At 43.5% G+C, this 22,686-nt stretch overlaps 1 protein-coding gene across 3 annotated transcripts in view; it reads left to right on the top strand.

The window, feature by feature from the left end:
* ZNF106 (zinc finger protein 106) overlaps positions 1-22,686 on the top strand; it is a 90,587-nt gene that overhangs the window by 28,785 nt on the left and 39,116 nt on the right. For all 3 annotated transcript variants that reach the window (XR_012645951.1, XM_074997069.1, XM_074997068.1), the window contains exons 4-7: positions 11,160-11,360; positions 16,315-18,426; positions 19,434-20,073; positions 20,794-20,863. Coding sequence is in view for 2 of the 3 variants with exons in the window: in XM_074997069.1 (XP_074853170.1) it covers positions 11,160-11,360; positions 16,315-18,426; positions 19,434-20,073; positions 20,794-20,863 (3,023 nt within the window). In the remaining variant the exon portion in view is untranslated. The remainder of the gene's footprint in view (positions 1-11,159; positions 11,361-16,314; positions 18,427-19,433; positions 20,074-20,793; positions 20,864-22,686) is intronic.

Below are 22,686 nucleotides of genomic sequence, written 5' to 3'. Positions count from 1 at the left end.
GAGCTGTTCGGCAGAAAGGTCTACTCCTCCTCCACCTTAACGTTGCGAATGGCAAATTACGCAGCGCACTTGGCGAACCATAATTTCGACAACTATGCCAGATTAACGTCCCTCATGGACTCGCTTCCAGAGGACAAAAAGCCGGTCCTCAAGGCCATAGTGCAAGAGGGCTACGCGGCTCCGAGGATGGAAGTTCAGATTGCTTTGGACGTTGCGGACACGGCAGCACGTTCCACAGCAACTGCAGTGGTGATGCGACGGGAGTCCTGGCTCCAGACCTCGGGTATACCGAGAGATCTGCAGGCGAAGATAGTCGACCTTCCCTTCGACTTGCAGAAGCTGTTTGCTGAATCAACTGACTCGGTCCTTCATTCCAGTAAAGATTCAAGAGCCACACTCAGGACCCTGGGGATTTACACCCCTCCATACTCAAAGAAAAGGTACTACCCACAGCAAAGGCGGTACCAGTACCAGCAACAGCGCCCCCAGTATCACAGGGGTTACGAGCAAGGGCGGCATCAGCAGCACCAGCAGTACAGAACCCCCAGGCGACGCTCACAACAGGGCCGTCCGTCCTCGGGGCGGGGCCAAAGGCCACAAGTTTGACATACAGATCCAGGGCTGCACCATCACCACCATTGCACAAGATCATCCGAAACGACTTTTTCACCATCGCCTCCGACCATTCTACGACCAGTGGCAAAGGATCACCACAGACAAATGGGTGCTGGAGATCATAGCCACGGGGTACGCCATCCCCTTCCAGTCGCTCCCGCCGCCGCGACCCCCGCCCAAGCCCCACCCCCAGGAGGCCTCCCATGTAGCCAGGCTCAGGCAGGAGGTGGCCCACCTCGAGTTCATAGGGGCGGTGGAAAAGGTGCCGGAGCAACTGCAAGGGAAAGGGTTCTACTCTCGGTATTTCCTCACGGAGAAAAAGACAGGAGGCTGGAGGCCCATCTTAGACCTTCGTGGCCTCAACAGGTATCTACGCAAGCAACGTTTTCGGATGATCACGATTGCCTCCATCCTTACAGCACTGGACGATGGAGACTGGTTCGCAGCCCTCGATCTACAAGACGCGTACTTCCACATAACCATCCATCCGGCTCACCGGCGTTTTCTCCGTTTCATGGTGGGCAACGAACACTTCCAATACAAGGTCCTACCGTTTGGCCTTTCCTCGGCCCCCAGAGTCTTCACCAAGACCTTGGCAGTGGTGTCAGCCTACCTGCACAGACAGGGGGTGTTTATTTTCCCGTATCTGGACGACTGCCTGCTCAAAGGGACCTCGAAAAGGGAGGTTCTCCGCATGATACGCGTCACAGCAAACACGTTCTCTTCACTTGGCCTGGTTATCAATCTGGCAAAATCAAAGATAGACCCCTCACAGGACATAGAGTTCATAGGGGCTCGCATAAACTCGGTCTCGGCGAGAGTATACCTACCAGAGGCTCGCTTTCGAGCCATTGGTTCCCTCGTGCAGGTCATCACCTTCAGCCCTACAGTGTCGGTCTTGACGTGCTTGCAGCTGCTGGGCCACATGGCAGCGGCGACGTTTGTGGTACAGAACGCCAGGTTGCACATGCGCAGCATGCAACACTGGCTGGCAAGTGTATACAAGCCGGCAGTACACACCGTTCACAGGGTGGTGTCGCCCTCACCTGGGGTGCGCGAATCCCTGCAATGGTATGTAAACCCCGGGAACTTGCTAACAGGGGTACCCTTCCATCAGCCGCAAATATCGGTTTTCCTCACTACGGATGCCTCCCTCATAGGGTGGGGAGCGCACATGGGCGAAGAGGTGGCTCAAGGACTGTGGTCACCCACGGAACAGTCTCTACATATCAATGTTCTAGAGCTCAGAGCAGTGTTCAACGCCTGCAAACACTTTCGAGACCGTATACAAGGCACAGTCGTCGGGATCAGTACAGACAATACCTCCACCATGTTTTACATAAACAGGCAAGGAGGAGCTCGATCCCGTACCTTATGCGCGGAAGCAATCCGCCTATGGAACTGGTGCATCGCCCACGATATAACCCTGAGAGCCTCATACTTGCCGGGCGCGCACAACGTGAAGGCAGACCAGTTGAGCAGGCGTTTTGCGCTCACCCACGAGTGGCAGATCCGTCCCGATCTACTACGGCCGATTTTCCACGCATGGGGGTTTCCCCAAATAGATCTGTTTGCCACTCAGCACAACAAACAGTGCCCACGATTCTCCTCCAGAGCAGAGCTGGGCCAGGGGTCCCTGGGGGACGCGTTCGCGATCCCGTGGGGGGGCCCTCTGCTTTACGCGTTTCCCCCCGCAGTGCTGATCCACAAGGTTCTGCAAAAAGCCAGGAGAGAAAAGGCTCGGATGATCCTGATAGTCCCAACGTGGGATCGCCAACAATGGTTCCCCCTACTCCTGCGCATGTCAGACCGCCCACCGATGCCTCTTCCGGTGGCGCCGGATCTGCTCACGCAAGCCCAGGGGTCCATAGTGCATCCGCACCCCCAGAGCCTGTGACTGCAAGCGTGGCTAATCCATGGCTCAGCTCCCTAGAGAGCACATGCACAGTGGAAGTACAGCAAGTCCTAGAAAGTAGCAGGAGGACTTCCACTAGGAAAACCTATAAACAAAAATGGACTCGCTTCATGGCTTGGTGTTCTACCAAGCAGCTGGCCCCCCTTTCGGTGCCTATACCTACAATTCTAGAGTATTTACTGGACCTCAAGAGAGGAGGACTCTCGCTATCCTCGTTAAAGGTCCACCTTGCCGCCATCTCGGCGTTCAGACATGAGGATGGAGGGCACACGGTGTTCGCCCACCCTATGGTTACCAGGTTCCTCAAAGGGTTGGTAAACCTTTACCCTCCTCGGAAACCGATTCCACCCTCGTGGAGCTTGGACCTGGTGCTTACCACACTGATGGGACCACCATTCAAGCCCTTGGCCACGGTTCCCCTCCGCCTCCTTACAATAAAGACGACCTTTCTTCTTGGAATTATGTCAGCTCGTCGGGTGAGCGAGCTTGCGGCAGTCATGGCAACGCCACCCTGCACTGTTTTTTCCAAGGAGGCGGTAACCATACGGCTGCATCCAGCCTTTGTTCCCAAAGTTTCTTCCGAGTTTCACATCAACGAACCTATTGTTCTATCCTCGTTTTATCCAAAGCCTCATAACTCCAGCGAAGAGGCGCGCCTACACCTCCTGGACGTGAGGAGGGCGCTAGCCTTCTACGTAGACAGGACCAAGTCCTTCCGGAAAACGGATAGACTCCTAATCTCCCTCGCTCCCAAATCGAAAGGAGAAGGTCTCTCATCGCAGAGAATCTCAAAGCACATTGTATCCTGCATAAAAATGTGCTACGAGCTCAAAAAGACTCCTTTGTCGGCCACTCCCAGGGCTCATTCCACCAGGGCGGTGGCGGCATCAACAGCCTTTTTCAAGGGCGTTGCATTGAAAGACACTTGCAGAGCGGCGACCTGGTCATCCTACGACACCTTCACCAAACATTACGCCCTTCACAGGGTATTCCAAGAGGATACCCGTGTCTCTGCAGCGGTCCTCTCGGGGACAAGCTGCACATAATCCGATTACCCACCTCCTATCTTGGGTTACTGCTGGGTAGTCACCTATTGTGGAGCACCCACGGGGACACTCGAAGAAGAAAGAGAAGTTACTCACCGTAGTAACGGTGGTTCTTCGAGATGTGTTCCCGTGGGTGCTCCACTTCCCGCCCATCCTCCCCGCTTTGGATCTCGGTTAGTGTTTTGCAGGGGCACCCGAGGCGGTTGGTCGAGGAACTGGCGGGGACCGGATCGCGCACATGGCCAGGAGCGCGCCAGGGAGCGGCGCGCGCCGGCGCATGCGCGGTCCAGCAGAAACTGCTTGGAAGATCCGATCTGCGGCGCCGGCCAAGCCGTCACCTATTGTGGAGCACCCACGGGGACACATCTCGAAGAACCACCGTTACTACGGTGAGTAACTTCTCTTTTTTCTCACTACAGATGCCTCCCTCATAGGGTGGGGAGCGCACATGGGCGAAGAGGTGACTCAAGGACTGTGGTCACCCACGGAACAGTCACTACACATCAATGTACTGAAGCTCAGAGCAGTGTTCAACACCTGCAAACACTTTCGAGACCACATACAAGGCAAAGTCGTCGGGATGAGTACAGACAATACCTCCATGTTTTATATAAACAGGCAAGGAGGAGCTTGATCCCGTGCCTTATGCGCGGAAGCAATCCGCTTATGGGACTGGTGCATCGCCCACGATATAATCTTGAAAGCCTCATACTTGCTGGGCGCGCACAACGTGAAGGCAGACCAGCTGAGCAGGCGTTTTGTGCTCACACACGAGTGGCAGATCCGTCCCGATCTGCTACGGCCGATTTTCCACGTATGGGGTTTTCCCCAAATAGATCTGTTTGCCACTCAGCACAACAAGCAGTGCCCACGATTCTGCTCCAGGGCAGGACTGGGATGGGGGTCCCTGGGGGACGTGTTCGCGATCCCGTGGGGGGGCCCCCTGCTTTATGCGTTTCCTCCCACAGTGCTGATCCACAAAGTTTTACAAAAAGCCAGGAGGGAAAGGGCCCGGATGATCCTGATAGTCCCAACGTGGGATCGCCAACAATGGTTCCCCCTACTCCTGCGCATGTCGGACCGTCCACCGATGCCTCTTCCGGTGGCGCCGGATCTGCTCACGCAAGCCCAGGGGTCCATAGTGCATCCGCACCCCCAAAGCCTGCGACTGCAAGCGTGGTTAATCCATGGCTCAGCTCCCTAGAGAGCACATGCACAGTGGGAGTACAGCAAGTCCTAGAAAGTAGCAGGAGGACTTCCACTAGGAAGACCTACAAACAAAAATGGACTCGCTTCACGGCTTGGTGTTCTACCAAACAGCTGGCCCCCCTTTCGGTGCCTATACCTACAATTCTAGAGTACTTACTGGACCTCAAGAGAGGAGGACTCTCGCTATCCTCGTTAAAGGTCCACCTTGCCGCCATCTCGGTGTTTAGACATGAGGAGGAAGGGCACACGGTGTTCGCCCACCCTATGGTTACCAGGTTCCTCAAAGGGTTGGTAAACCTCTACCCTCCTCGGAAACCGATTCCACCTTCGTGGAACTTGGACCTGGTGCTTACCACACTGATGGGACCACCGTTCGAGCCCTTGGCCACGGTTCCCCTCCGCCTCCTTACAATAAAGACGACCTTTCTTCTTGGAATTACGTCAGCTCGTAGGGTGAGCGAGCTCGCGGCAGTCATGGCAACGCCACCCTGCACTGTTTTTTCCAAGGAGGCGGTAACCATACGGCTGCATCCAGCCTTTGTTCCCAAAGTTTCTTCCGAGTTTCACATCAACGAACCTATTGTTCTACCCTGGTTTTATCCAAAGCCTCATAACTCCAACGAAGAGGCGCGCCTACACCTCCTGGACGTGAGGAGGGCCCTAGCCTTCTACGTAGACAGGACCAAGTCCTTCCGGAAAACGGATAGACTCCTAGTCTCCCTCGCTCCCAAATCAAAAGGAGAGGGTCTCTCCTCGCAGAGAATCTCGAAGCACATTGTATCCTTCATAAAAATGTGCTACGAGCTCAAAAAGATTCCTTTATCGGCCACTCCCAGGGCTCATTCCACCAGGGCGGTGGCGGCATCAACAGCCTTTTTCAAGGGCGTTGCGTTAAGACATTTGCAGAGCGGCGACCTGGTCGTCCTACGACACCTTCACCAAACATTACGCCCTTCACAGGGTATTCCAAGAGGATACCCGTGTCTCTGCAGCGGTCCTCTCGGGGACAAGCTGCACATAATCCGATTACCCACCTCCTATCTTGGGTTACTGCTGGGTAGTCACCTATTGTGGAGCACCCACGGGGACACTCGAAGAAGAAAGAGAAGTTACTCACCGTAGTAACGGTGGTTCTTCGAGATGTGTCCCCGTGGGTGCTCCACTACCCGCCCATCCTCCCTGCTTCGGATCTCTGTTAGTGTTTTGCAGGGGCACCCGAGGCGGTTGGTCGAGGAACTGGCGGGGACCGGATCGCACACGTGGCCAGGAGCGTGCCAGGGAGCGGCGCGTGCCGGCGCATGCGCGGTCCGGCAGAAACTGCTTGAAAGATCCGATCTGCGGCGCCGGGCAAGCCCGTCACCTATTGTGGAGCACCCACGGGGACACATCTCAAAGAGCCACCGTTACTACGGTGAGTAACTTCTCTTTCTTGCTCTTGATTTGCCTATTATATATCTGATAATATCACGCAGAAATGCAAAAAAACTTCAGCAGTAATCTTTAGTATTCTGACGGACAGGGTACGTAGTTCTGTGAGTGACTTCATAACAATAATTAGAAACTCTGGCTTCATTTCCAAGGAAACAGCAACGAAGGGTCCTGTGGCACCTTACGGACTAACAGAAAAGTTTTGAGCATGAGCTTTCGTGAGCACAGACTCACTTCATCAGGTACATCTGATGAAGTGAGTCTGTGCTCACGAAAGCTCATGCTCAAAACTTTTCTGTTAGTCTATAAGGTGCCACAGGACCCTTTGTTGCTGTTACAGATCCAGACTAACACGGCTACCCCCTCCGATACTTGATTTCCAAGGAAAGACTATTTTCCAGCTAAAATTAAAAATGCAACAATACTTCAGTTTGGACAGAGAATATCCAATGTACATACTGAAATACAGGGCAGAAATTAGTATGATTCTCACACTTTCATAGCATGGGCCACTTTTATTCTAATCCTAATGTGTCAGCTACCACCCCTTCTAAAGTTGAGCACACTGCATTCCCTTGGTTACTAGAGCTTCATTTCATTTCATTTCCCTTGGAGTTATAGTGGATAGTTCTCTGAAGACATCCACGCAGTGTGCAGCGGCAGTTAGTAAGGCAAATAGGATGTTAGGAATTATTAAAAAAGGGATCGATAATAAGACAAAAGATATCATACTTCCCCTATATAAAACTATGGTACGCCCACATCTCGAGTACTGCGTGCAGATGTGGTCTCCTCACCTCAAAAAAGATATATTGGCATTAGAAAAGGTTCAGAAAAGGGCGACTAAGATGATTAGGGGCTTGGAAAGGGTCCCATATGGGGAGAGGCTAGAGAGACTGGGACTTTTCAGTTTGGAAAAGAGGCGATTGAGGGGCGATATGATAGAGGTATATAAAATCATGAATGGTGTGGAGAAAGTGAATATAGAAAAATTATTTACCTTTTCCCATAATACAAGAACTAGGGGACACCAAATGAAATTGATGGGTAGTAGGTTCAAAACTAATAAAAGGAAATTTTTCTTCACACAGCGCACAGTCAACCTGTGGAACTCCTTGCCCGAGGAGGCTGTGAAGGCCAGGACTCTATTAGGGTTTAAAAAAGAGCTTGATAAATTTTTGCAGGTCAGGTCCATAAATGGCTATTAGCCAGGGATAAAGTATGGTGCCCTAGCCTTCATAACAAGGGCAGGAGATGGATGGCAGGAGATAAATCACTTGTCTTCTGTTCTCCTTCTCTGGGGCACCTGGCATTGGCCACCGTCGGCAGATGGGATGCTGGGCTTGATGGACCTTTGGTCTGACCCAGTATGGCCATTCTTATGTTCTTATGTTCTTATGTTCATGGAAATATAGTGCTAGGAAAATATTTAATTTTTTTTAGACTTGTATTGACACTTACCAACTGAAAACAAGAGTCATAACCAATGTGATAAGCCATTTCTCCAGAGACAATCAAGTGGTTTAAAAGCCACTGTTTGAGATCTGTGTTTGAGTTTGAGATTTGGAAATGGGAAAAAGTGAAGAAGTGAATATTCATTCTCCTGTTATTTAACCATGGCCAACTTAACTCTAACTCTGCTTCAACTGTCAATCAGTAAAAGAGGATAATATTTATTTTGCAGTGGAATTGAAATCTGTATTTATAAAGGACTTGGAAATCTGTTAGAAATGTCAAGTATTAAAATAGATACCATTAATTATTTCTTTTTTTAATGTTTTATGCCCAGTTTACAGGCTCTTAAATTTTCTAGTATGAGAAATGAGTGTGTAAGAATCACTTCCTCTTAGACATGTTCCCTGTTTGTATGTATGGTCTCTGACAATTTTAGCAAAAGTTAAGTTTTACTGTATTTTATTCCTGGCAAGTTCATAGCTAACAAAGTGAGCTGGATCCTATACCTGTAGGTGCATCAACAAAATTATTAAACAAATTTGAGTTGGTTACACTTGCTGTAAACCACTAAAGATGAGGTAGTACAGCATATTTGAGAAATATGCAGAATATTTATTACCATTGGCAAAGTGTGCAAAAAAAACAAACAAACCCAGTCTGGTATGCAAGTCCCAGGTTGTTTGCAGGGCTAACTGGAAGAAAAAATATGTATTTTACTTAAAACCGTACATTTGTTCTATAAATTATTTGAATTTGAGATTCTCATTTTAAATGTATAAAATGGTGATTCTGTTAAACTTTCTAAATACATGGCCTGTTTGAGTGATCTGAGAGTTTAAATTTAACCTTTACTGTTTTGTTATAGATCACATTTTAACTAGTAAGAAAAAAGTAGAAAATGTTATCTTAAGTCACTTACTCATTTCAAACCCTTTTGAAAGTCACAAGCATGTGTGTGACAGCCAGCTGGTGATCTCAGTTAAGCATGGCTTAGATAGTGATGCTGGCTTAAAATCTTGTGGGTGGTGAATTTTTTTTCTTCTGGATTTCTTTCATACTTTTAGAAACTGCAGAGGCGGAGGCAAGATTCTTGGGCCTCTAGAGCCTAGGATGGAAACATTTTAACTGAATAATATGTTTCCAGTGCATGAGTGTGACAAGGTGTGGTCACAGAAGATCACTTGGGACTGTTCTGCAGTATGCTGATCATACCACTGACACCCACCATCTTGCTCGCTGGAGCCCCCCACCATGCTGTCCTGCTGGGCCAGATCCTTCAGTCTCCCCCGCACAAAGACCAGAGCTGGGGTTACCACCCGCTGCAGAGCAAAGCAGACACTGATCCATTTCGGCTCTGTGAGGATGCAGTTCTAAGGCACAGCACCCAAGACACCAACCCACAGAAGAGATCAAAACCCCAAATAAATCTCTTTCTGTCCAAAACTTTTGGACAGTGAGGCCTCACCAGGTGAACCCCCTTTTTTAAAGGGCTGGTGCCTCTCCCCAGGTAGCAATTATTTACACTGGGCCAGATCATAACCAAGAGATTTTTTTATTAAGCACAAAAAGTAGGATTTAAGTGATTAGAAATGAAAACAGACCAATTCAAAATAAGTTACTAAAACGAAAACACATTGCTAGTTCTAACTTGACTAAGAAAGAAACTAGTCACATGTAGATTCTCACCCCAAATAGCTGTCTTCATGTCAGCTAAAATCTTCAAAGCAGAGCTGGTTGTTGTGTTTGGGTTGTTTTAAAAAACCTCTGGTTTGGGTCAACAGCCTTTCATAGTTCTTTGTTTCCTTTTAGGGTGTGTCAGGTGGATTCCAAGACAGACTGACCACACAGACTGATAGCTTCTCATCGCTTAGTCTTTTTCACAGGATGTGAAAATTTTTCTTTTGTAACCACTTTCTTCCCATGGGGAAAACACTGGATCAAAATGGCTTTCAGTATGGGGTGTTACAGTCACTTGTCTTTTTGGCAACAATCACATTCAGGACTTACCAGTTGTTAAGTTAACCACCCAGTCACTTGGGTCCTGGGGTGGGAGGAATGGCTTGCATCACCACATTTAAAACTATATTTACTTTTCATATTTCTTATTTCACAAAGACAAAGTTTCGTGTACTAAAATTGTAACATTAAAATTGATAGGTTACATGAGGTATCTTATCTAAAGCATCCCCAAGTTATGTATGCTTATATTCATAAGCCAATTTTCATAAAGCATGGCAGGAGAACCATCATAATGAGATGAGGACTTTTCATTTGGTATTGACCATTTGATTGACAAGTTATGTTTTCTCAATTGTTACATGTGAGTTCCAGTCACCTATATTGCTGTTTTGAGAAAAGATAGGAGAGTTCACCTGTCCCAAAGACTTCCCTGAATGGGGCTTCTAGTTTTGCTTTTAATCCTCACATGGACCCTTGATTCCTCACCACTGTCCCCTTTATTTCCACTCATATGTTTAGGTATTACAATTAGTGAACTCTATTTGTGGTGCAAGAGCATTTAGTGCTGCTTTTTATAAATAAGATGGTGGGGTGCAAGAAACCATCAGTGAGGGAGGCAGAGGGCCCTGGGTTGGTCCCACTGTTTACTTGGATCAGAACACATGCTCCCCGCCCACATCAGTTTTATTTTACTTACCAATGGACCAATTTGGTCTCTTACTTTTTTTTTTTGAACCATCAGAGTAATTAAAGAACTGATCAAGCACTGTATAGTAGGTTTTTAAATAAATATGAAATACTGCTATTTAAAAAATCAGTTTTATTGCAGTATATTCACTGACACTTTAGTAAAACCATTTGTTGGACACAGCTGTCAACTTCCTACAACTGCAATAATTTCTTATCTTGAAAAAATAAGCCTTCTAAAGGAGAAAGCAGACCTCATGCTTCTTTTGAACCAAATAAAGTATAGTGAACTGAAGGCACCCTCCTATCTCTTGCGGTGCAATGGAGTCTTTGAATTCCACCCAGAGGTCTCAGCTGTCCCAGTTTAGGTTACATGGTATTAGGATTGGCTGTAGCAGTGTATTCTCTCCTCCCTCTTCTGGCTTTCACTGGGGGAAAGCATGAGTTAGAGATTAAATGCAGAAGCTGTCACCAGGCTTCTCCAGTGCAGCTGGCACCATGGCTATGCTTCAGAGCAGCTCCTGCTAGCTCTGTAAGCCCTCCACTCTGCCTCTTCTCACTATGTTTCCTCTGATAAGATTTTGAGTACAACAATCCAAGAAGAATTCCCTTTTCCTCACCAATTTATACTGCTTTATTCCCAAGTTTTTTGCCTCTTGATTGTTGGAAAATAATCTTTTATAAGATAAAGAAAAAAGAAAATCCAGAAAAGTCAGAGAAATTAATGTATTGAGCAAGCAACTGGTTAAAGAAACTGGCATATTCAGAGGAAACAGAGTAAGATCAGAGTTGCCTGCCATGCCTGTGGGAAGGATTGAATGTCCATCCTCTCCCTCTTTCCCCAGAGACAGCAAGCACAAATGCCAGGTGTGCAGGGTGACAGTGGTGGGCTTGTCAGCATACGCCAAGCACATCTCCAGCCAGCTGCACAAAGACAATATCGATGCCCACGACAGAGAGGAAGATGAAGGGAAAGAAGAGGCTGATGAAGAGTATTTTGACAAGGAACTCATTCAATTAATTAAACAAAGGAAGGAACAGACCCGGTGAGTATTCTTCTTTTACATGGTGGAATTCCTTTAGACTTGTTCTGAGTATGTAGAAATGCTGCCATCGTAGAAATATATATGTGAAGTGCAATCTGCGTGCAACCAGTATGCTGAGCAGAAAAGCAGTTTACAACAAATACTTGTATGGTGCAGCTTGTGTGTCTAAATACAAACATTGTATTTATCATTTTCAGTTCTGGTCACTGAAATTTACTGCAGTGCTTGCAGGTGAAACACTTCCTACTTGTAATGTCACAGGGCCTTGAACTGTAACTTCGTATGTGCTGCTCATGGATTCCAGAGTGCACAATGTCTGTATGCAAATATTTAATACTCTCATAATTGTACACTTGACTAAAATGTTCTAGTAATCAGCCGCAGTATTAGTATTGTTTTTTTGCCCTGCAAAATTAGCCTCTCTCAAATTGTTGGGTATAACCTAATGTTTGTATTTTATGGTCTTGATTTATGATTTCTAAAATGAATTAGAATTGCTTATTTTGGATAATAAGGTAATTCTGAAATGCACTTAAGTCTTAAATGGAATGCCTTTTTTTTTTTTTTTAAGCGCTCGCTAACCATTATTATTCGGTGTGAATGGTGAAAGTTATGCTGCATAGTGTATAAGATTTGTTTCAGGATTTAGCTTGCATCAGACACTTCTTTGAGTGTGCATTGCTAGTATCATGATAATTTTGTAATGTGCAGTTTGAAAAGTAAGAACATATTGCTGTAACCCTAAAAAAGGAAAGAATCTGTCCCCCATGTAATTTTCTTTTATGCTTTGTGGACCCTGATCACTGTGTGCAAAGACATTCGAGCACTCCTTTGATCTGACCAAGAGCACACAAAAAGGATGTCCCTGCCTGCCCAGTCTAGATGTTTTGGCTACCAGCCAGGGCTATGTAGGGTTTTTTGGCTGTCCACCCATTTCTTCATTTTATTCAATGACTATGCTGCACGGTGCCCACTTTTGTGCTATGAACCTCAACATCATTTTAAAGCCATTGCATTGCTTGGCTCCAGTGGCCAGAGTAATAAGATCTTCTGCATTTAATATTCTTGGCCCACTTTACATATTTTAAAATCTCTCTGTTGGAACTAGCTTGCGGGTGAGGAGGTGGGGGAAATGACACCAAAAGTAAATGTTAGGTTAATGATGTCCTCATCAAAATTTATTTTCTTCCAAACAGAATTAGTTGTCAGCTGTTTGACTCAAAGATGCAATCGTTTAGACACCATTCCTGTTTTGGATTCTCTATATTAGACCTCACTTTCCCCTATGCAGTAATCCATATCACAAGTTCAGATCCACTTCACAGGAGGCTGAATTTACTTTAATGCATGATGAAAGCTTAAAAATGGGAGCTGGCATGTGAAGTTCTCAGTTTATCTGCAGGCAAATGTTGTGGAGGCAAATGGTGTGATATGAAACTTTCCCATCCTGCCCTTCTTGTGACCTACAAGGATCCATTCTCTCTTGCATCAGGTAGCGTGGATCTTTCACTTAAATTCCATTTTTGCGGGATAAGCAGTCATAGAGTTCAGATTGCTGATCCTAAGAAGAACTCAAGCACCAGCATTAAGGCTGCATTTATCTTTTGAATGTCTGTGTTTATAGATCTACTTTTGTGTTCTTGACATCCTTCCAAGCCCAAATATAATCTTCATTGGTTGCTTGCTTGTTAGCACACTATCAAAGAGAAATAGCTCTGTATTCAAAGGACAGTATTTCTAGTCATCCTATCGTACATGTTAAAGACAGGCTGAGGCCTTTTTCAAAACTAGACAATGTTTTTGTCATGTCTGAAACCAAATTTGCTTGATCTTTAATAACTAACTGTCCTACAGGAAGTCTAGAAATTGAGAAATGGTCATGTTTGTTTTCTCCAGCAATTCAAATAACTATTTTCCTTAGCCTGACTTTCTTTCTCATCTTAACCAGTCAAGAGGATGAACAATGCCTAACACTTACAGGATAGATAAGATATTTTTAATGGTTATTAGGCAAGGCGACAATGAATTTATTGTTAGTTTTTAAAGTGCTATGGGACTGCTTTTTTGTTTTGTGAAGATACAGACTAACACGGCTACTTCTCTGAGACTATTCAAACTGCACAGTTGCACTTTCAGGCTATGTCTCTGCTACAGAGACGTTTTGAAAGAAGCCCTTCTGGAAGATCTCTTTGGAAAGAACTTCTTTCGAAAGAGCGTGTTCACACGCAAAATAGCAGATCAAGAGACTGATCTGCTCTTCTGAAAGAGTGTGTCCACGCAGCCCCCCTCTTTCCAAAGAACGGGACACGGATTGAAAAATCAGGCCCCAGGAGGATTGATCTTTTGAAAAAATGGCCTGTGGAACATCTACACATGTTTTGAAAGGAGTTTTCAAAAGGGGGCTCTCTTCCTGAAACTGGAAAGGAAGAGCGATTTTGAAGAATCACCACATTCTTTCAATTCACTTTTGAAAGGGGTGTGTGTGTGTGTGTGGGGACGCTACATGGGATTTTTCAGAAGAGCCCCCTTCTTTCAAAAAATCTTTTGAAACAATTTGCTAGTGTAGATGCAGGCTGAGAGAGATGGATTGGGGAAAGAGTGTACAATACAGAATAACTTGTCTTTTGCTCTTAATTTTTTTTACAGGCCAATGATTGGCCAATTTAAAGAGGCACTGCCTCATTTTCACTTTGAAGACTTCCCTTAATTAAAGTGAAATTAATTGCTTAGTGGTCTCTTCTGGAATTAAGTCAAAATATCCCATGGGTAATGAAATTATGTAATTGGGAGTGCAAGGGAATTGCTTCATTACATTAGTTAGCCAACAGTTTGAAGAAGGTTTGTAAAATTCTGCTTGCCCAGAGCAAGTTGATGTTTTTTTTACCCTGACAATTGAAGCAATTGTGGGATGTAATTGTAAGGGTGGGGTGGGGCCAGGATCTTGCAGTTCACCTGACAAATGTTAATGACATTTTTAATTTTATAAATATACAATATCAGCCTCCTTTCGTTAGCGAAGAAAAGGCAATAGGTTTTTTATCAACCTGGAAAGCTGATTTTTGAGTAAGAGAACTTCATTCAGCCTTCTCCAGCATGTTTGCCCTACAAGCTTTGAAAGAGCCAATAATGAAAGAAATAGAACCTAGCAACTAAATTTAATCATTTCCATTTGATATATTTAGAATAACTTTTCCATTGCAAATAAAATAATATGCTAGGGTTTTATGTGATGCTAGGGTAAGAGAATTAGGTTTCAGATTGATGCAGCTCATTGAAGACGAGTAAGTTAATTTTCTATTTAAAGATTACAAGCTAAGTGTCTAGCTCTGAAGAGTTACAAAGAAACATTGTTTAAGTTTTGAAAGCTAAGTGATAAAGACACCATGAAATAATTCTGACGCACATTAGTTGTATTTTGTTCGTGAAGCCTGACGTATTAAACAGCCACGTTGCAAAACAGGTCACTGCTGACCAGAGTACATGGTAGATGCACATTTGTTTTTGTGATCTGGACAGTCTGAATGCTGTCTCTTTGTTTTGTGCAACCAAAAGATGAAGTTTTGGAGAGGATGGCTTTCTGAATCCTAGGCAAGGCTACCTCTTTTCCCCAGTCCAACCCCAAAAGATAACAATAAATCCATACAGATTAGTAGTACAGTATAGGTTGAGACTCCAACATGTTGGGATCTGAAAGGGAAAAGTTGTCTATCTTATGTCATCTTTTCTGCTACATATTGGTTAGCCTTTTTTTTGGTAGCCTACCAAATTGCTATGATGAGTTTTTCTACCTATTAATGAATTGTAACTCTTGAAACGCCTTGGAAAGCATCCAGTTTGACTTCCCTCCCTTCAATGTCTTTGCACCTTCTTTTCTGCATATTAACTACTTACTTCCTGCTTTTCTTCATCCTATATCTATACCACAACACATGAAATTTGTGTACATTTACATACTGGGGAAGAAAATACACTCCCACTCCAAACAACCCCAGGAAAAGTGAAACAAAGTTGACACTTGCCAAACATTTCATGCCTTGTATGTTTATTACAGTAGCCCTAGGGACGTAAACCAAAACCGGGTCTCATGCTGCGTCTTTTTTCTCTTTGTTCTTTCTCTGAAGCACTGAAAATCTCTTACAAATTTTTACTATGCCTAGTGCAATGTGACTCCAATCTTAGCTGGAACATGTAGATGACCTTCTGATACAAATTAATAAAGCCCAACACGGGTACAAAATTTGTATCCACATCTGTGTCCGCAGAAATGAGCCATAGCTATTAATATACCCATCAGTGGATGCAGATACCCACAGGTACAAAACGGATACGTGGATTTGCAGGCTTCTACAAATAAATGAATGATTGAAACACTGAAATGACAATTGATTTGAAGGAGACTTATGTGCATGAAACTTTTGTTGTTGTGGTATAACTCGATAACACTTAAATATTGATTTATTTTGCTTCTTTTCCCACATGTGGTCTTCACTTAATTGCATTTTAAGGATTTATTTGTTTTTTCACTGTACCCAATAGATAAAAGTGCTAAGGCTTTTTGGAATGGCATTTTCAGCGTTTTCATTGTGTTCAGGCTTTATGGAAAAGACAAGATAAGTTGGCTGTATTAAGCATAGTTCATTGCTGGAATAGATTAAACAAGTAATAGGAGCTAAAACCTTTCTTCTCTGGAGGCCAAGAGCATAGCCGTTTCCACATGTTAATAGTTTGGGAAACTAGTATCCTATCAAGTGACCTGAATGTGCCATCCCATGTGATAGTGTTTATTACCTGTTAACCTGCTTTATTTTTAATGCTTAAAGTTGAAATATATGTAGTCTGGAAGATTTTTTTTCCTAGAACATTTTGAATAGTTTTACATGCTTATTAACTCTTTTTGACAAAGCTGGGATCACTTTTCAGTCACTGAACATACCAATTTCCTTATGTCTCTTAGGCAAGTTGAAGGTCATTGCAGAACCCAAGAAACAGAACCCAAAGATAGGAGACCACAGAGAAGACCAGAAGAAAGAGCAATTTATAATGATAGAGAAACTTGCGATCCATCATTGTGGCACCATCGTGGTCCATCTCACAGGGACTGGAAATGGGAAAATGGCTTTATGAATCCTAGGCAAAGCAACTTTCAACCTTTTGTGAAAAATCCTGTTGCAGACAGACACCTCAGTGGTCCCAGGGGACGTACATGGCATCAAAATGGTTCTGCAGCTCTTTTAGGTCAACGTAACCATGGGAATACTGGAGGTGTTTGGCATCCAGATATAGAAGGAGAAATGTCCAACTGGTATCAAGATGTGAAAGGAAGAAATCCCACGTGGCATTCTGAAAGAACAGATGACTTTTCTGTTTGGCATTCTAAGAACTCTGCAAGAAACTGTAAATCCAATCCTCAGGGTGCAGATAGCTGGAATGTTGGTGGCATAGGGGACATACATCCTCTGGAAAGGAATAGAGCTACAAATCCTAGTTCCCACATAGAGGATGGGAGTGTGACATGGAGAAAAAATCCCATTAAATATAACCAGGAAAGGTATAAGCAGCAGTGGCAGGAGAATGACCCACTGGATTTTACTAGTGATAAACTCCCTGCAATAGGGGCACTGGATTTCAGTATTTCTGAACAACCAGAGAGTAAAACCTCCAAGATGAATGGAAAGAGCAACAGCACTTCCAAAGATAAAATTCATCGCTGGACTCCTTACCCCTTGCAGAAAGCTACTGAACAGCAGCTGTGGCCTGAAGATAATTTTCACAGAACTTCAGAAAAAAAAGATTCTGCATTTTTACCTTTTCTCGAGACACCAGTGAAAGGGACGGACCTTGAAACTAGTACAAGAAGCCTTCCAAAGGAGACCTGTGTAAGTCACCCCTGTTGCAAGACCACTGATCATACTGAATCTTGCAATGCGAATGCAGACTGCACCAATGGAGGAAAACCTGACCATGAGGAGGGCAAAAGTAACAGGATGCCATCTGTGAAATCGGTGCTTCTGGTCGTTCCAGATATGAAGTTATCTTCCCAAAAGCGAGATTCAAAGAATCTCTTGAAAAATGTCAAGCTTCTATTATCCTCATCCACTGGAGAGCACCAGAGCCATTCAAATGCAATAAACTTAGAAACTAATCATTCCTCTTCATCCAAGTTACGCAGTGCTGGTTGTTTAAGAGGTAGCAGAGATGTGCTTGACAGCAAACAGAGACAGGCTATTGATAGCCTAAGTGAAGAACTACAGAAATCCAGACAGGAGTTGCAATCCAGTCTTTCTCTGAAAAATTCTTACGTGAGCTCAAGCGGAGAAAAAGAGACTGATATAAATGGTGGTCAGAACAGAGAAGAACCCAGGGCAAAGACTAATGAGCCTACAGCTGATCCATTAGAGGATGTAAGTGGTAGAGCAATAGCAGAGTACGAAAAGGCTAAACTAAGGGTTGAAAAGCTATGTCCATTAATTAAGACTTGTTCACTGTGTGACTCTCAGGAGTGTGAATGTTGTAATGCCAGAAAGGAAGGTGAAGCAGAAGCATCAGGCAAAAATCCCAATTCAAGTGTTATAGATAAGCAAGACGATTCTGAATTTCAAATGGAGTTAGTGTCCCCATCAAACCTTCAGTGCAACTTAAGTGATGACTTGAAAACCTCTCAGGAAGGAAAAGGTGAAGATCTTATCAAATCAAATAATCATTTTGATATGGAAAGCTTTGAAAACAGTTTTGATCATGAGCTGCAAAAAGGAGGTGGTGCCCACCCTTCTGGCCTGTTTCTTCCTGAGTTAAGTAAACTTGGCCTCCCTGCTTCCCTCCAGAGAGATCTGACACGACATATCAGTTTGAAGAGTAAAGTTGGGGCACATCTTCCTGAGCCCAACCTCAACAATGCACGGCGTATTCGAAATGTCAGTGGGCATCGAAAGAGTGAGACTGAGAAGGAGTCGGGACTTAAACCAACCCTAAGGCAGATTCTTAGTGCGTCCAGAAGAAACATAAACTGGGAACAGGTCATCCAGCAGGTAACAAAGAAGAAACAGGAGCTTGGCAAGGGTTTACCAAGGTTCGTTACTTTTTCACTTTCATGGATCTTGTAATATCTGAGTCACAAAACTTTAAAGTCTAGCAGTAAGAAGTGCAGAGATTTAATTCTACGGTACCATATTTATCAACACTATCACACTCTGACTTTTTCACTTCGTTTTTGTTACTTCTCAATTATGAGCTGGTTTCCATACCAGTGAAGAGCTATAGGCTATTTAATTAAGAGTCTATTTTAGTAACACTTCAGTGCATGCAACACTGGTAACATTAGGTTGTATTTTAAAGTTCTGTTAACAGAAAAATTTATAGGTATAATATGAACAATACTCTAAATATATTGTAAAACGTTTACTTGGGGTTTTTTTCTGCATAAGTTGAAATACTGAGGAGCATTTATGTTGTCACAGGCAAGTTAAATTGATTCCTTGCTGTAGCAATTTTTATAGCATATTTTTAAGAATCTAGATAGAGTGATTCCTAATACGTTATACATTGGAATTGCCTTTAAATTTAACATGGAGGAAATTAATCTCAGTTTGTCTTGCAAATGCAATATCTTATTGTCTCATCAGTCTTAGAGGCAGGTAATTCTGTAATGACTGTCTGAAAACTGTAGAGGGCTTCTGTATTTTAAAATTCTTTTTCAGATGTTCCATGTGTAAAAGATCAGTAACTCATGTAGGTGCGCTGCAGTACAACTCAGATGAAAATTTCTGTACAGGTTTCTGACATCAAGCTGAAAGGCCATATTGACTTTCACTTCATCCTAGCGCTAATGAAAATTTTGCTTTTATGTTTGAAAATAATGTAAGATAAGTAAGAACTAGCACAATAATGAAGTAATACAGCTAGTGGTGCGTTTTTTTTGTTTGTTTTTGTTTTGTTTAAGATTTTTTAAGAACACAATGCTAGTGTTTGTCATCCATTTTGCTGTATATTTTAAACAAGATTTTTTTTTTCTCCAGATTTCTTTCATTACCTGTCTTCTGCTATTTTTACAATGTGTTTTGGATTTTTTGTTTTTAGGTTTGGCATAGAAATGGTCCCTCTTATTCAGAATGAACAAGAAGGTCTTGATTTGGGTGAAGACCCTGATCTGTCCAGCCTAGAAGGATTCCAGTGGGAAGGGATTTCCATAGCAGCATCTGGATCAGCTCGGAAACGCAGCCTCTCTGAAAGCAGTGTTGTGGACAGGACTGCTTCTGTTTATGGCTTCTTCAATGACCAACCCATAACAAAGGAAATAGAGCAGAAGCAAATCATTCCAACCTGCCATTCACATTTTGTAGCACCTGTATATAAAGCATGTGCTGATAATGTGACTGACTTGAAACAAGAAACAGCCTCTCTCCCCTCATCACCATTAATGTCTGGAAGAACTGAAATCATCAATGGAAGAAGGCATAGTGTACATGCTCCCTCTGGTGTTACAAGCCTCACAGGATGTACCACAAAACAAGATCAGGAGAGCCCAGAATGCAGAACACCTCTTCTTGAAAACAAAAATGTATTAGAGATTTCAGCTGAAGGAAACGTTTTGGCTTCAAGTGGAACTTCAGGGGTTGGAGCATCAAACTCGTTAGATGTAGCCACAGACAGTAGCTGTACATCCAGTACTGAGCAGAATGACAGTCAAGGAATTGGAAAGAAAAGAAGAGCAACTGGAGTAAGTATAATTCTGTATATCTTCAGGATACTAGCAATAGAAAGGTTTCTCCTGTTGTTTGTCATTATCTTTGGAAATGGGTTTAATGGTAAATACCTAGCTTTATGGCTAAGCATTAATAGACAAATATACTTTTGTCGTAATGGTTGTCTTTAAAATTATGCCAAGTAGGCAAAAGTAAGGTGTGGGTTTTTTTTGTTTTTGTTTTGTTTTTTTTTTTTCCTCCATGTACTTGAGTAATCTTGTCTGTCTTGGGCCTAATGATTCTTTCTGTGTCCCCCTTTTTCTTCTGAAACTTTATTTAGCATAGTATTCATTCTCTTCTAGATTATAGGTAGTCGTATTTCTCCATTCATAGTCCTGCCACAATAAAGAACATTAAGCAGACAAGAAGCAGAACATCTTGGCTAACTCTGTTTGATAGACCTGGCACCTGAGTACTTACAGCACTGTCTGCTGTAGTATATCATGTCTCTGGTGGAAGCAGGAAGTTTATTTTTATTTCCTTCCGCCTTTGAGAGGAGAGGCAACAAAGTGAATGATGTTCCAAAAACTTCATCTGCATACATTTTTCTCTCTGATTATAATAGAGGCTTGTTTGGAAAAGACGTGGTAGATACTTAAATTCTTATTGTAACACTGAGTGTTTCTAGAATGTAGACCTAAGTTTTATTTATACTGTTGTAACTTTAATTAACTTTTTCTATTTTCAACTTTTAGGAGGGGTCATCTGCTGAAATTCCAAGTCTAGAAAGAAAGAATAAGAGAAGGAAAATTAAAGGCAAAAAAGGTGAGTGATACTGGGTGTGTATAGGAAGATACAGCATGAAGAGGTTATGAGTATCTGCCCATACTGCCTTGATAACAATTGGCTGTTAAGTCTCGAACCAACTGTTTTCTCTCCTCTTTGTTGTGCTTATTAGTTTGAGTGTACCTGCCCTGCATATCTTTTCCCGCCCTCAATTTCATGGCAGAGCACTTACCCTGCATGACCCCTGAAGTTTTGTCCCTGTGGCTGAATGGGAAATTGTGCTCATTAAAAGTATGCAAAAGAGCGCCTGTGAAGATGTCAGCCAAGTTGAAGCTGGATATTGACAGGCAGGTAATATCAGGATCAGAGAAAAAAAGTGAGCCTATTCTTAGAATCACAGAATGCTAGCATTGGAAGGGACCTCCAAAGGTCATCAAGTCCAGTCCCATTCATTCATGTCAGGACCAAGCACCATCTACATCAGCCTGACATACGGTTGTTTAACCTGCTCTTAACATCTCCAGTGATGAAGATTCCACAGCCTCTGTGGGCAATATATTTATATGCTTAACCACCCTAACAGGAAGTTTTTCCTGATGTCCAACCTAAACCTCCTTTGCTGGAATTTAAGCCCATTGCTTCTTGTACTACCATCAGAGGTTAAGGAGAATATATATATATTTTTCCCCTCCTTCCTCTTTCTAACAACCTTTGGGGTACTTGGAGGCTGTTCCGTATCCTCTGTCTTCTCTTTTCCAGATTAAAGAAACCCAGTTATTTCAGTCTTCCCTCAATAGGTCATATTTTCACGACCTTTTAATAATTTTTATTCCTCTTCTCTGGATCTTCTCAGTTTGTCCCCATCTTTCCTGTAATGTGGCATTTAGAAGTGGAAACAGTACTCTGCTTGAGGCCTATTCTACTCCATCTTGTTGTGTAAAACGGCTTCCTTAGCTTGTTCTTGCTCTCACCTAAACTGTGAGCTGTGATCTATTTTTGAAACACAACACCTGAGAGATCCGTCTCATGGAGAGGAAGGATGGTTTTGTTAAGGCATGTGACTTGGAGCAGGATATCAGAGTTCCCTTCTGGGTTCTGCACATTTCTGTGTGATTTTTGGATGTATCATTTAATACTTTTTGCCTCAATTTTCTCACCTGTAAGAAGCAGGTGGACCTTCTTTGCAGGAGTGTTGTGATAAAATTAATTGCAAAGAATGCCAATTTAATCAATATGGAAGAGGAGGAGGATACTGAAAGTGTTGTAGCCTGCCCGCAAGAAATTATGTTCTTCTCACTAACCTGCTTTCCTCAAAAGAGACAGTTTTCATGATATGGTTGTCACCCATATTATTAAATGGGTACTTTTTTTTTTTGGATCATGTCAGGGGAGATGGTTCTACAATTCTGACTGACAGATTTTTGGATTCCGACCATTATCAGCACCCCCATTACAACCATCCTGACATGCAGTCAGACTCCCCGCATGCGCGTGCACACACTTCGTCTGTCTCGCTGAGAAGCAGATGCACTTGATACCTTTTGTACTTTGTTTCCTGTTGCAGAGACTTTAGAGGACTGGTGAGACTTCCTCCCATAAGAGATCCAGAGAAGTAGGGCCAAAAATGCCCATCCTGTGGCATTCTCCTGCAGCATTTTGGCAGTGCCTCTGTTCTTCTAATCTTGCTTCCCTTCTTGTTAGAGTATTGACTGACACTTTCAACTCCTCGGAGAGATTTAATGTGCTTATTGCTTACTGCTGTGATTTAAAAAAAAAAAAAAGAAAGTCTACTAAAATGTCTCCACAAAAATTACCTCTTCAAATTGTATTGTAAAGCATGAGCTGCAGTCTAAATTATGCTG

This window comes from Carettochelys insculpta, chromosome 6 (assembly GCF_033958435.1).
Source record: "Carettochelys insculpta isolate YL-2023 chromosome 6, ASM3395843v1, whole genome shotgun sequence".
Classification (NCBI taxonomy): Eukaryota; Metazoa; Chordata; order Testudines; family Carettochelyidae; genus Carettochelys; species Carettochelys insculpta.
Note: the sequence above shows the minus strand (reverse complement) of the source record. Positions and strands in the feature narration are given on the sequence as shown.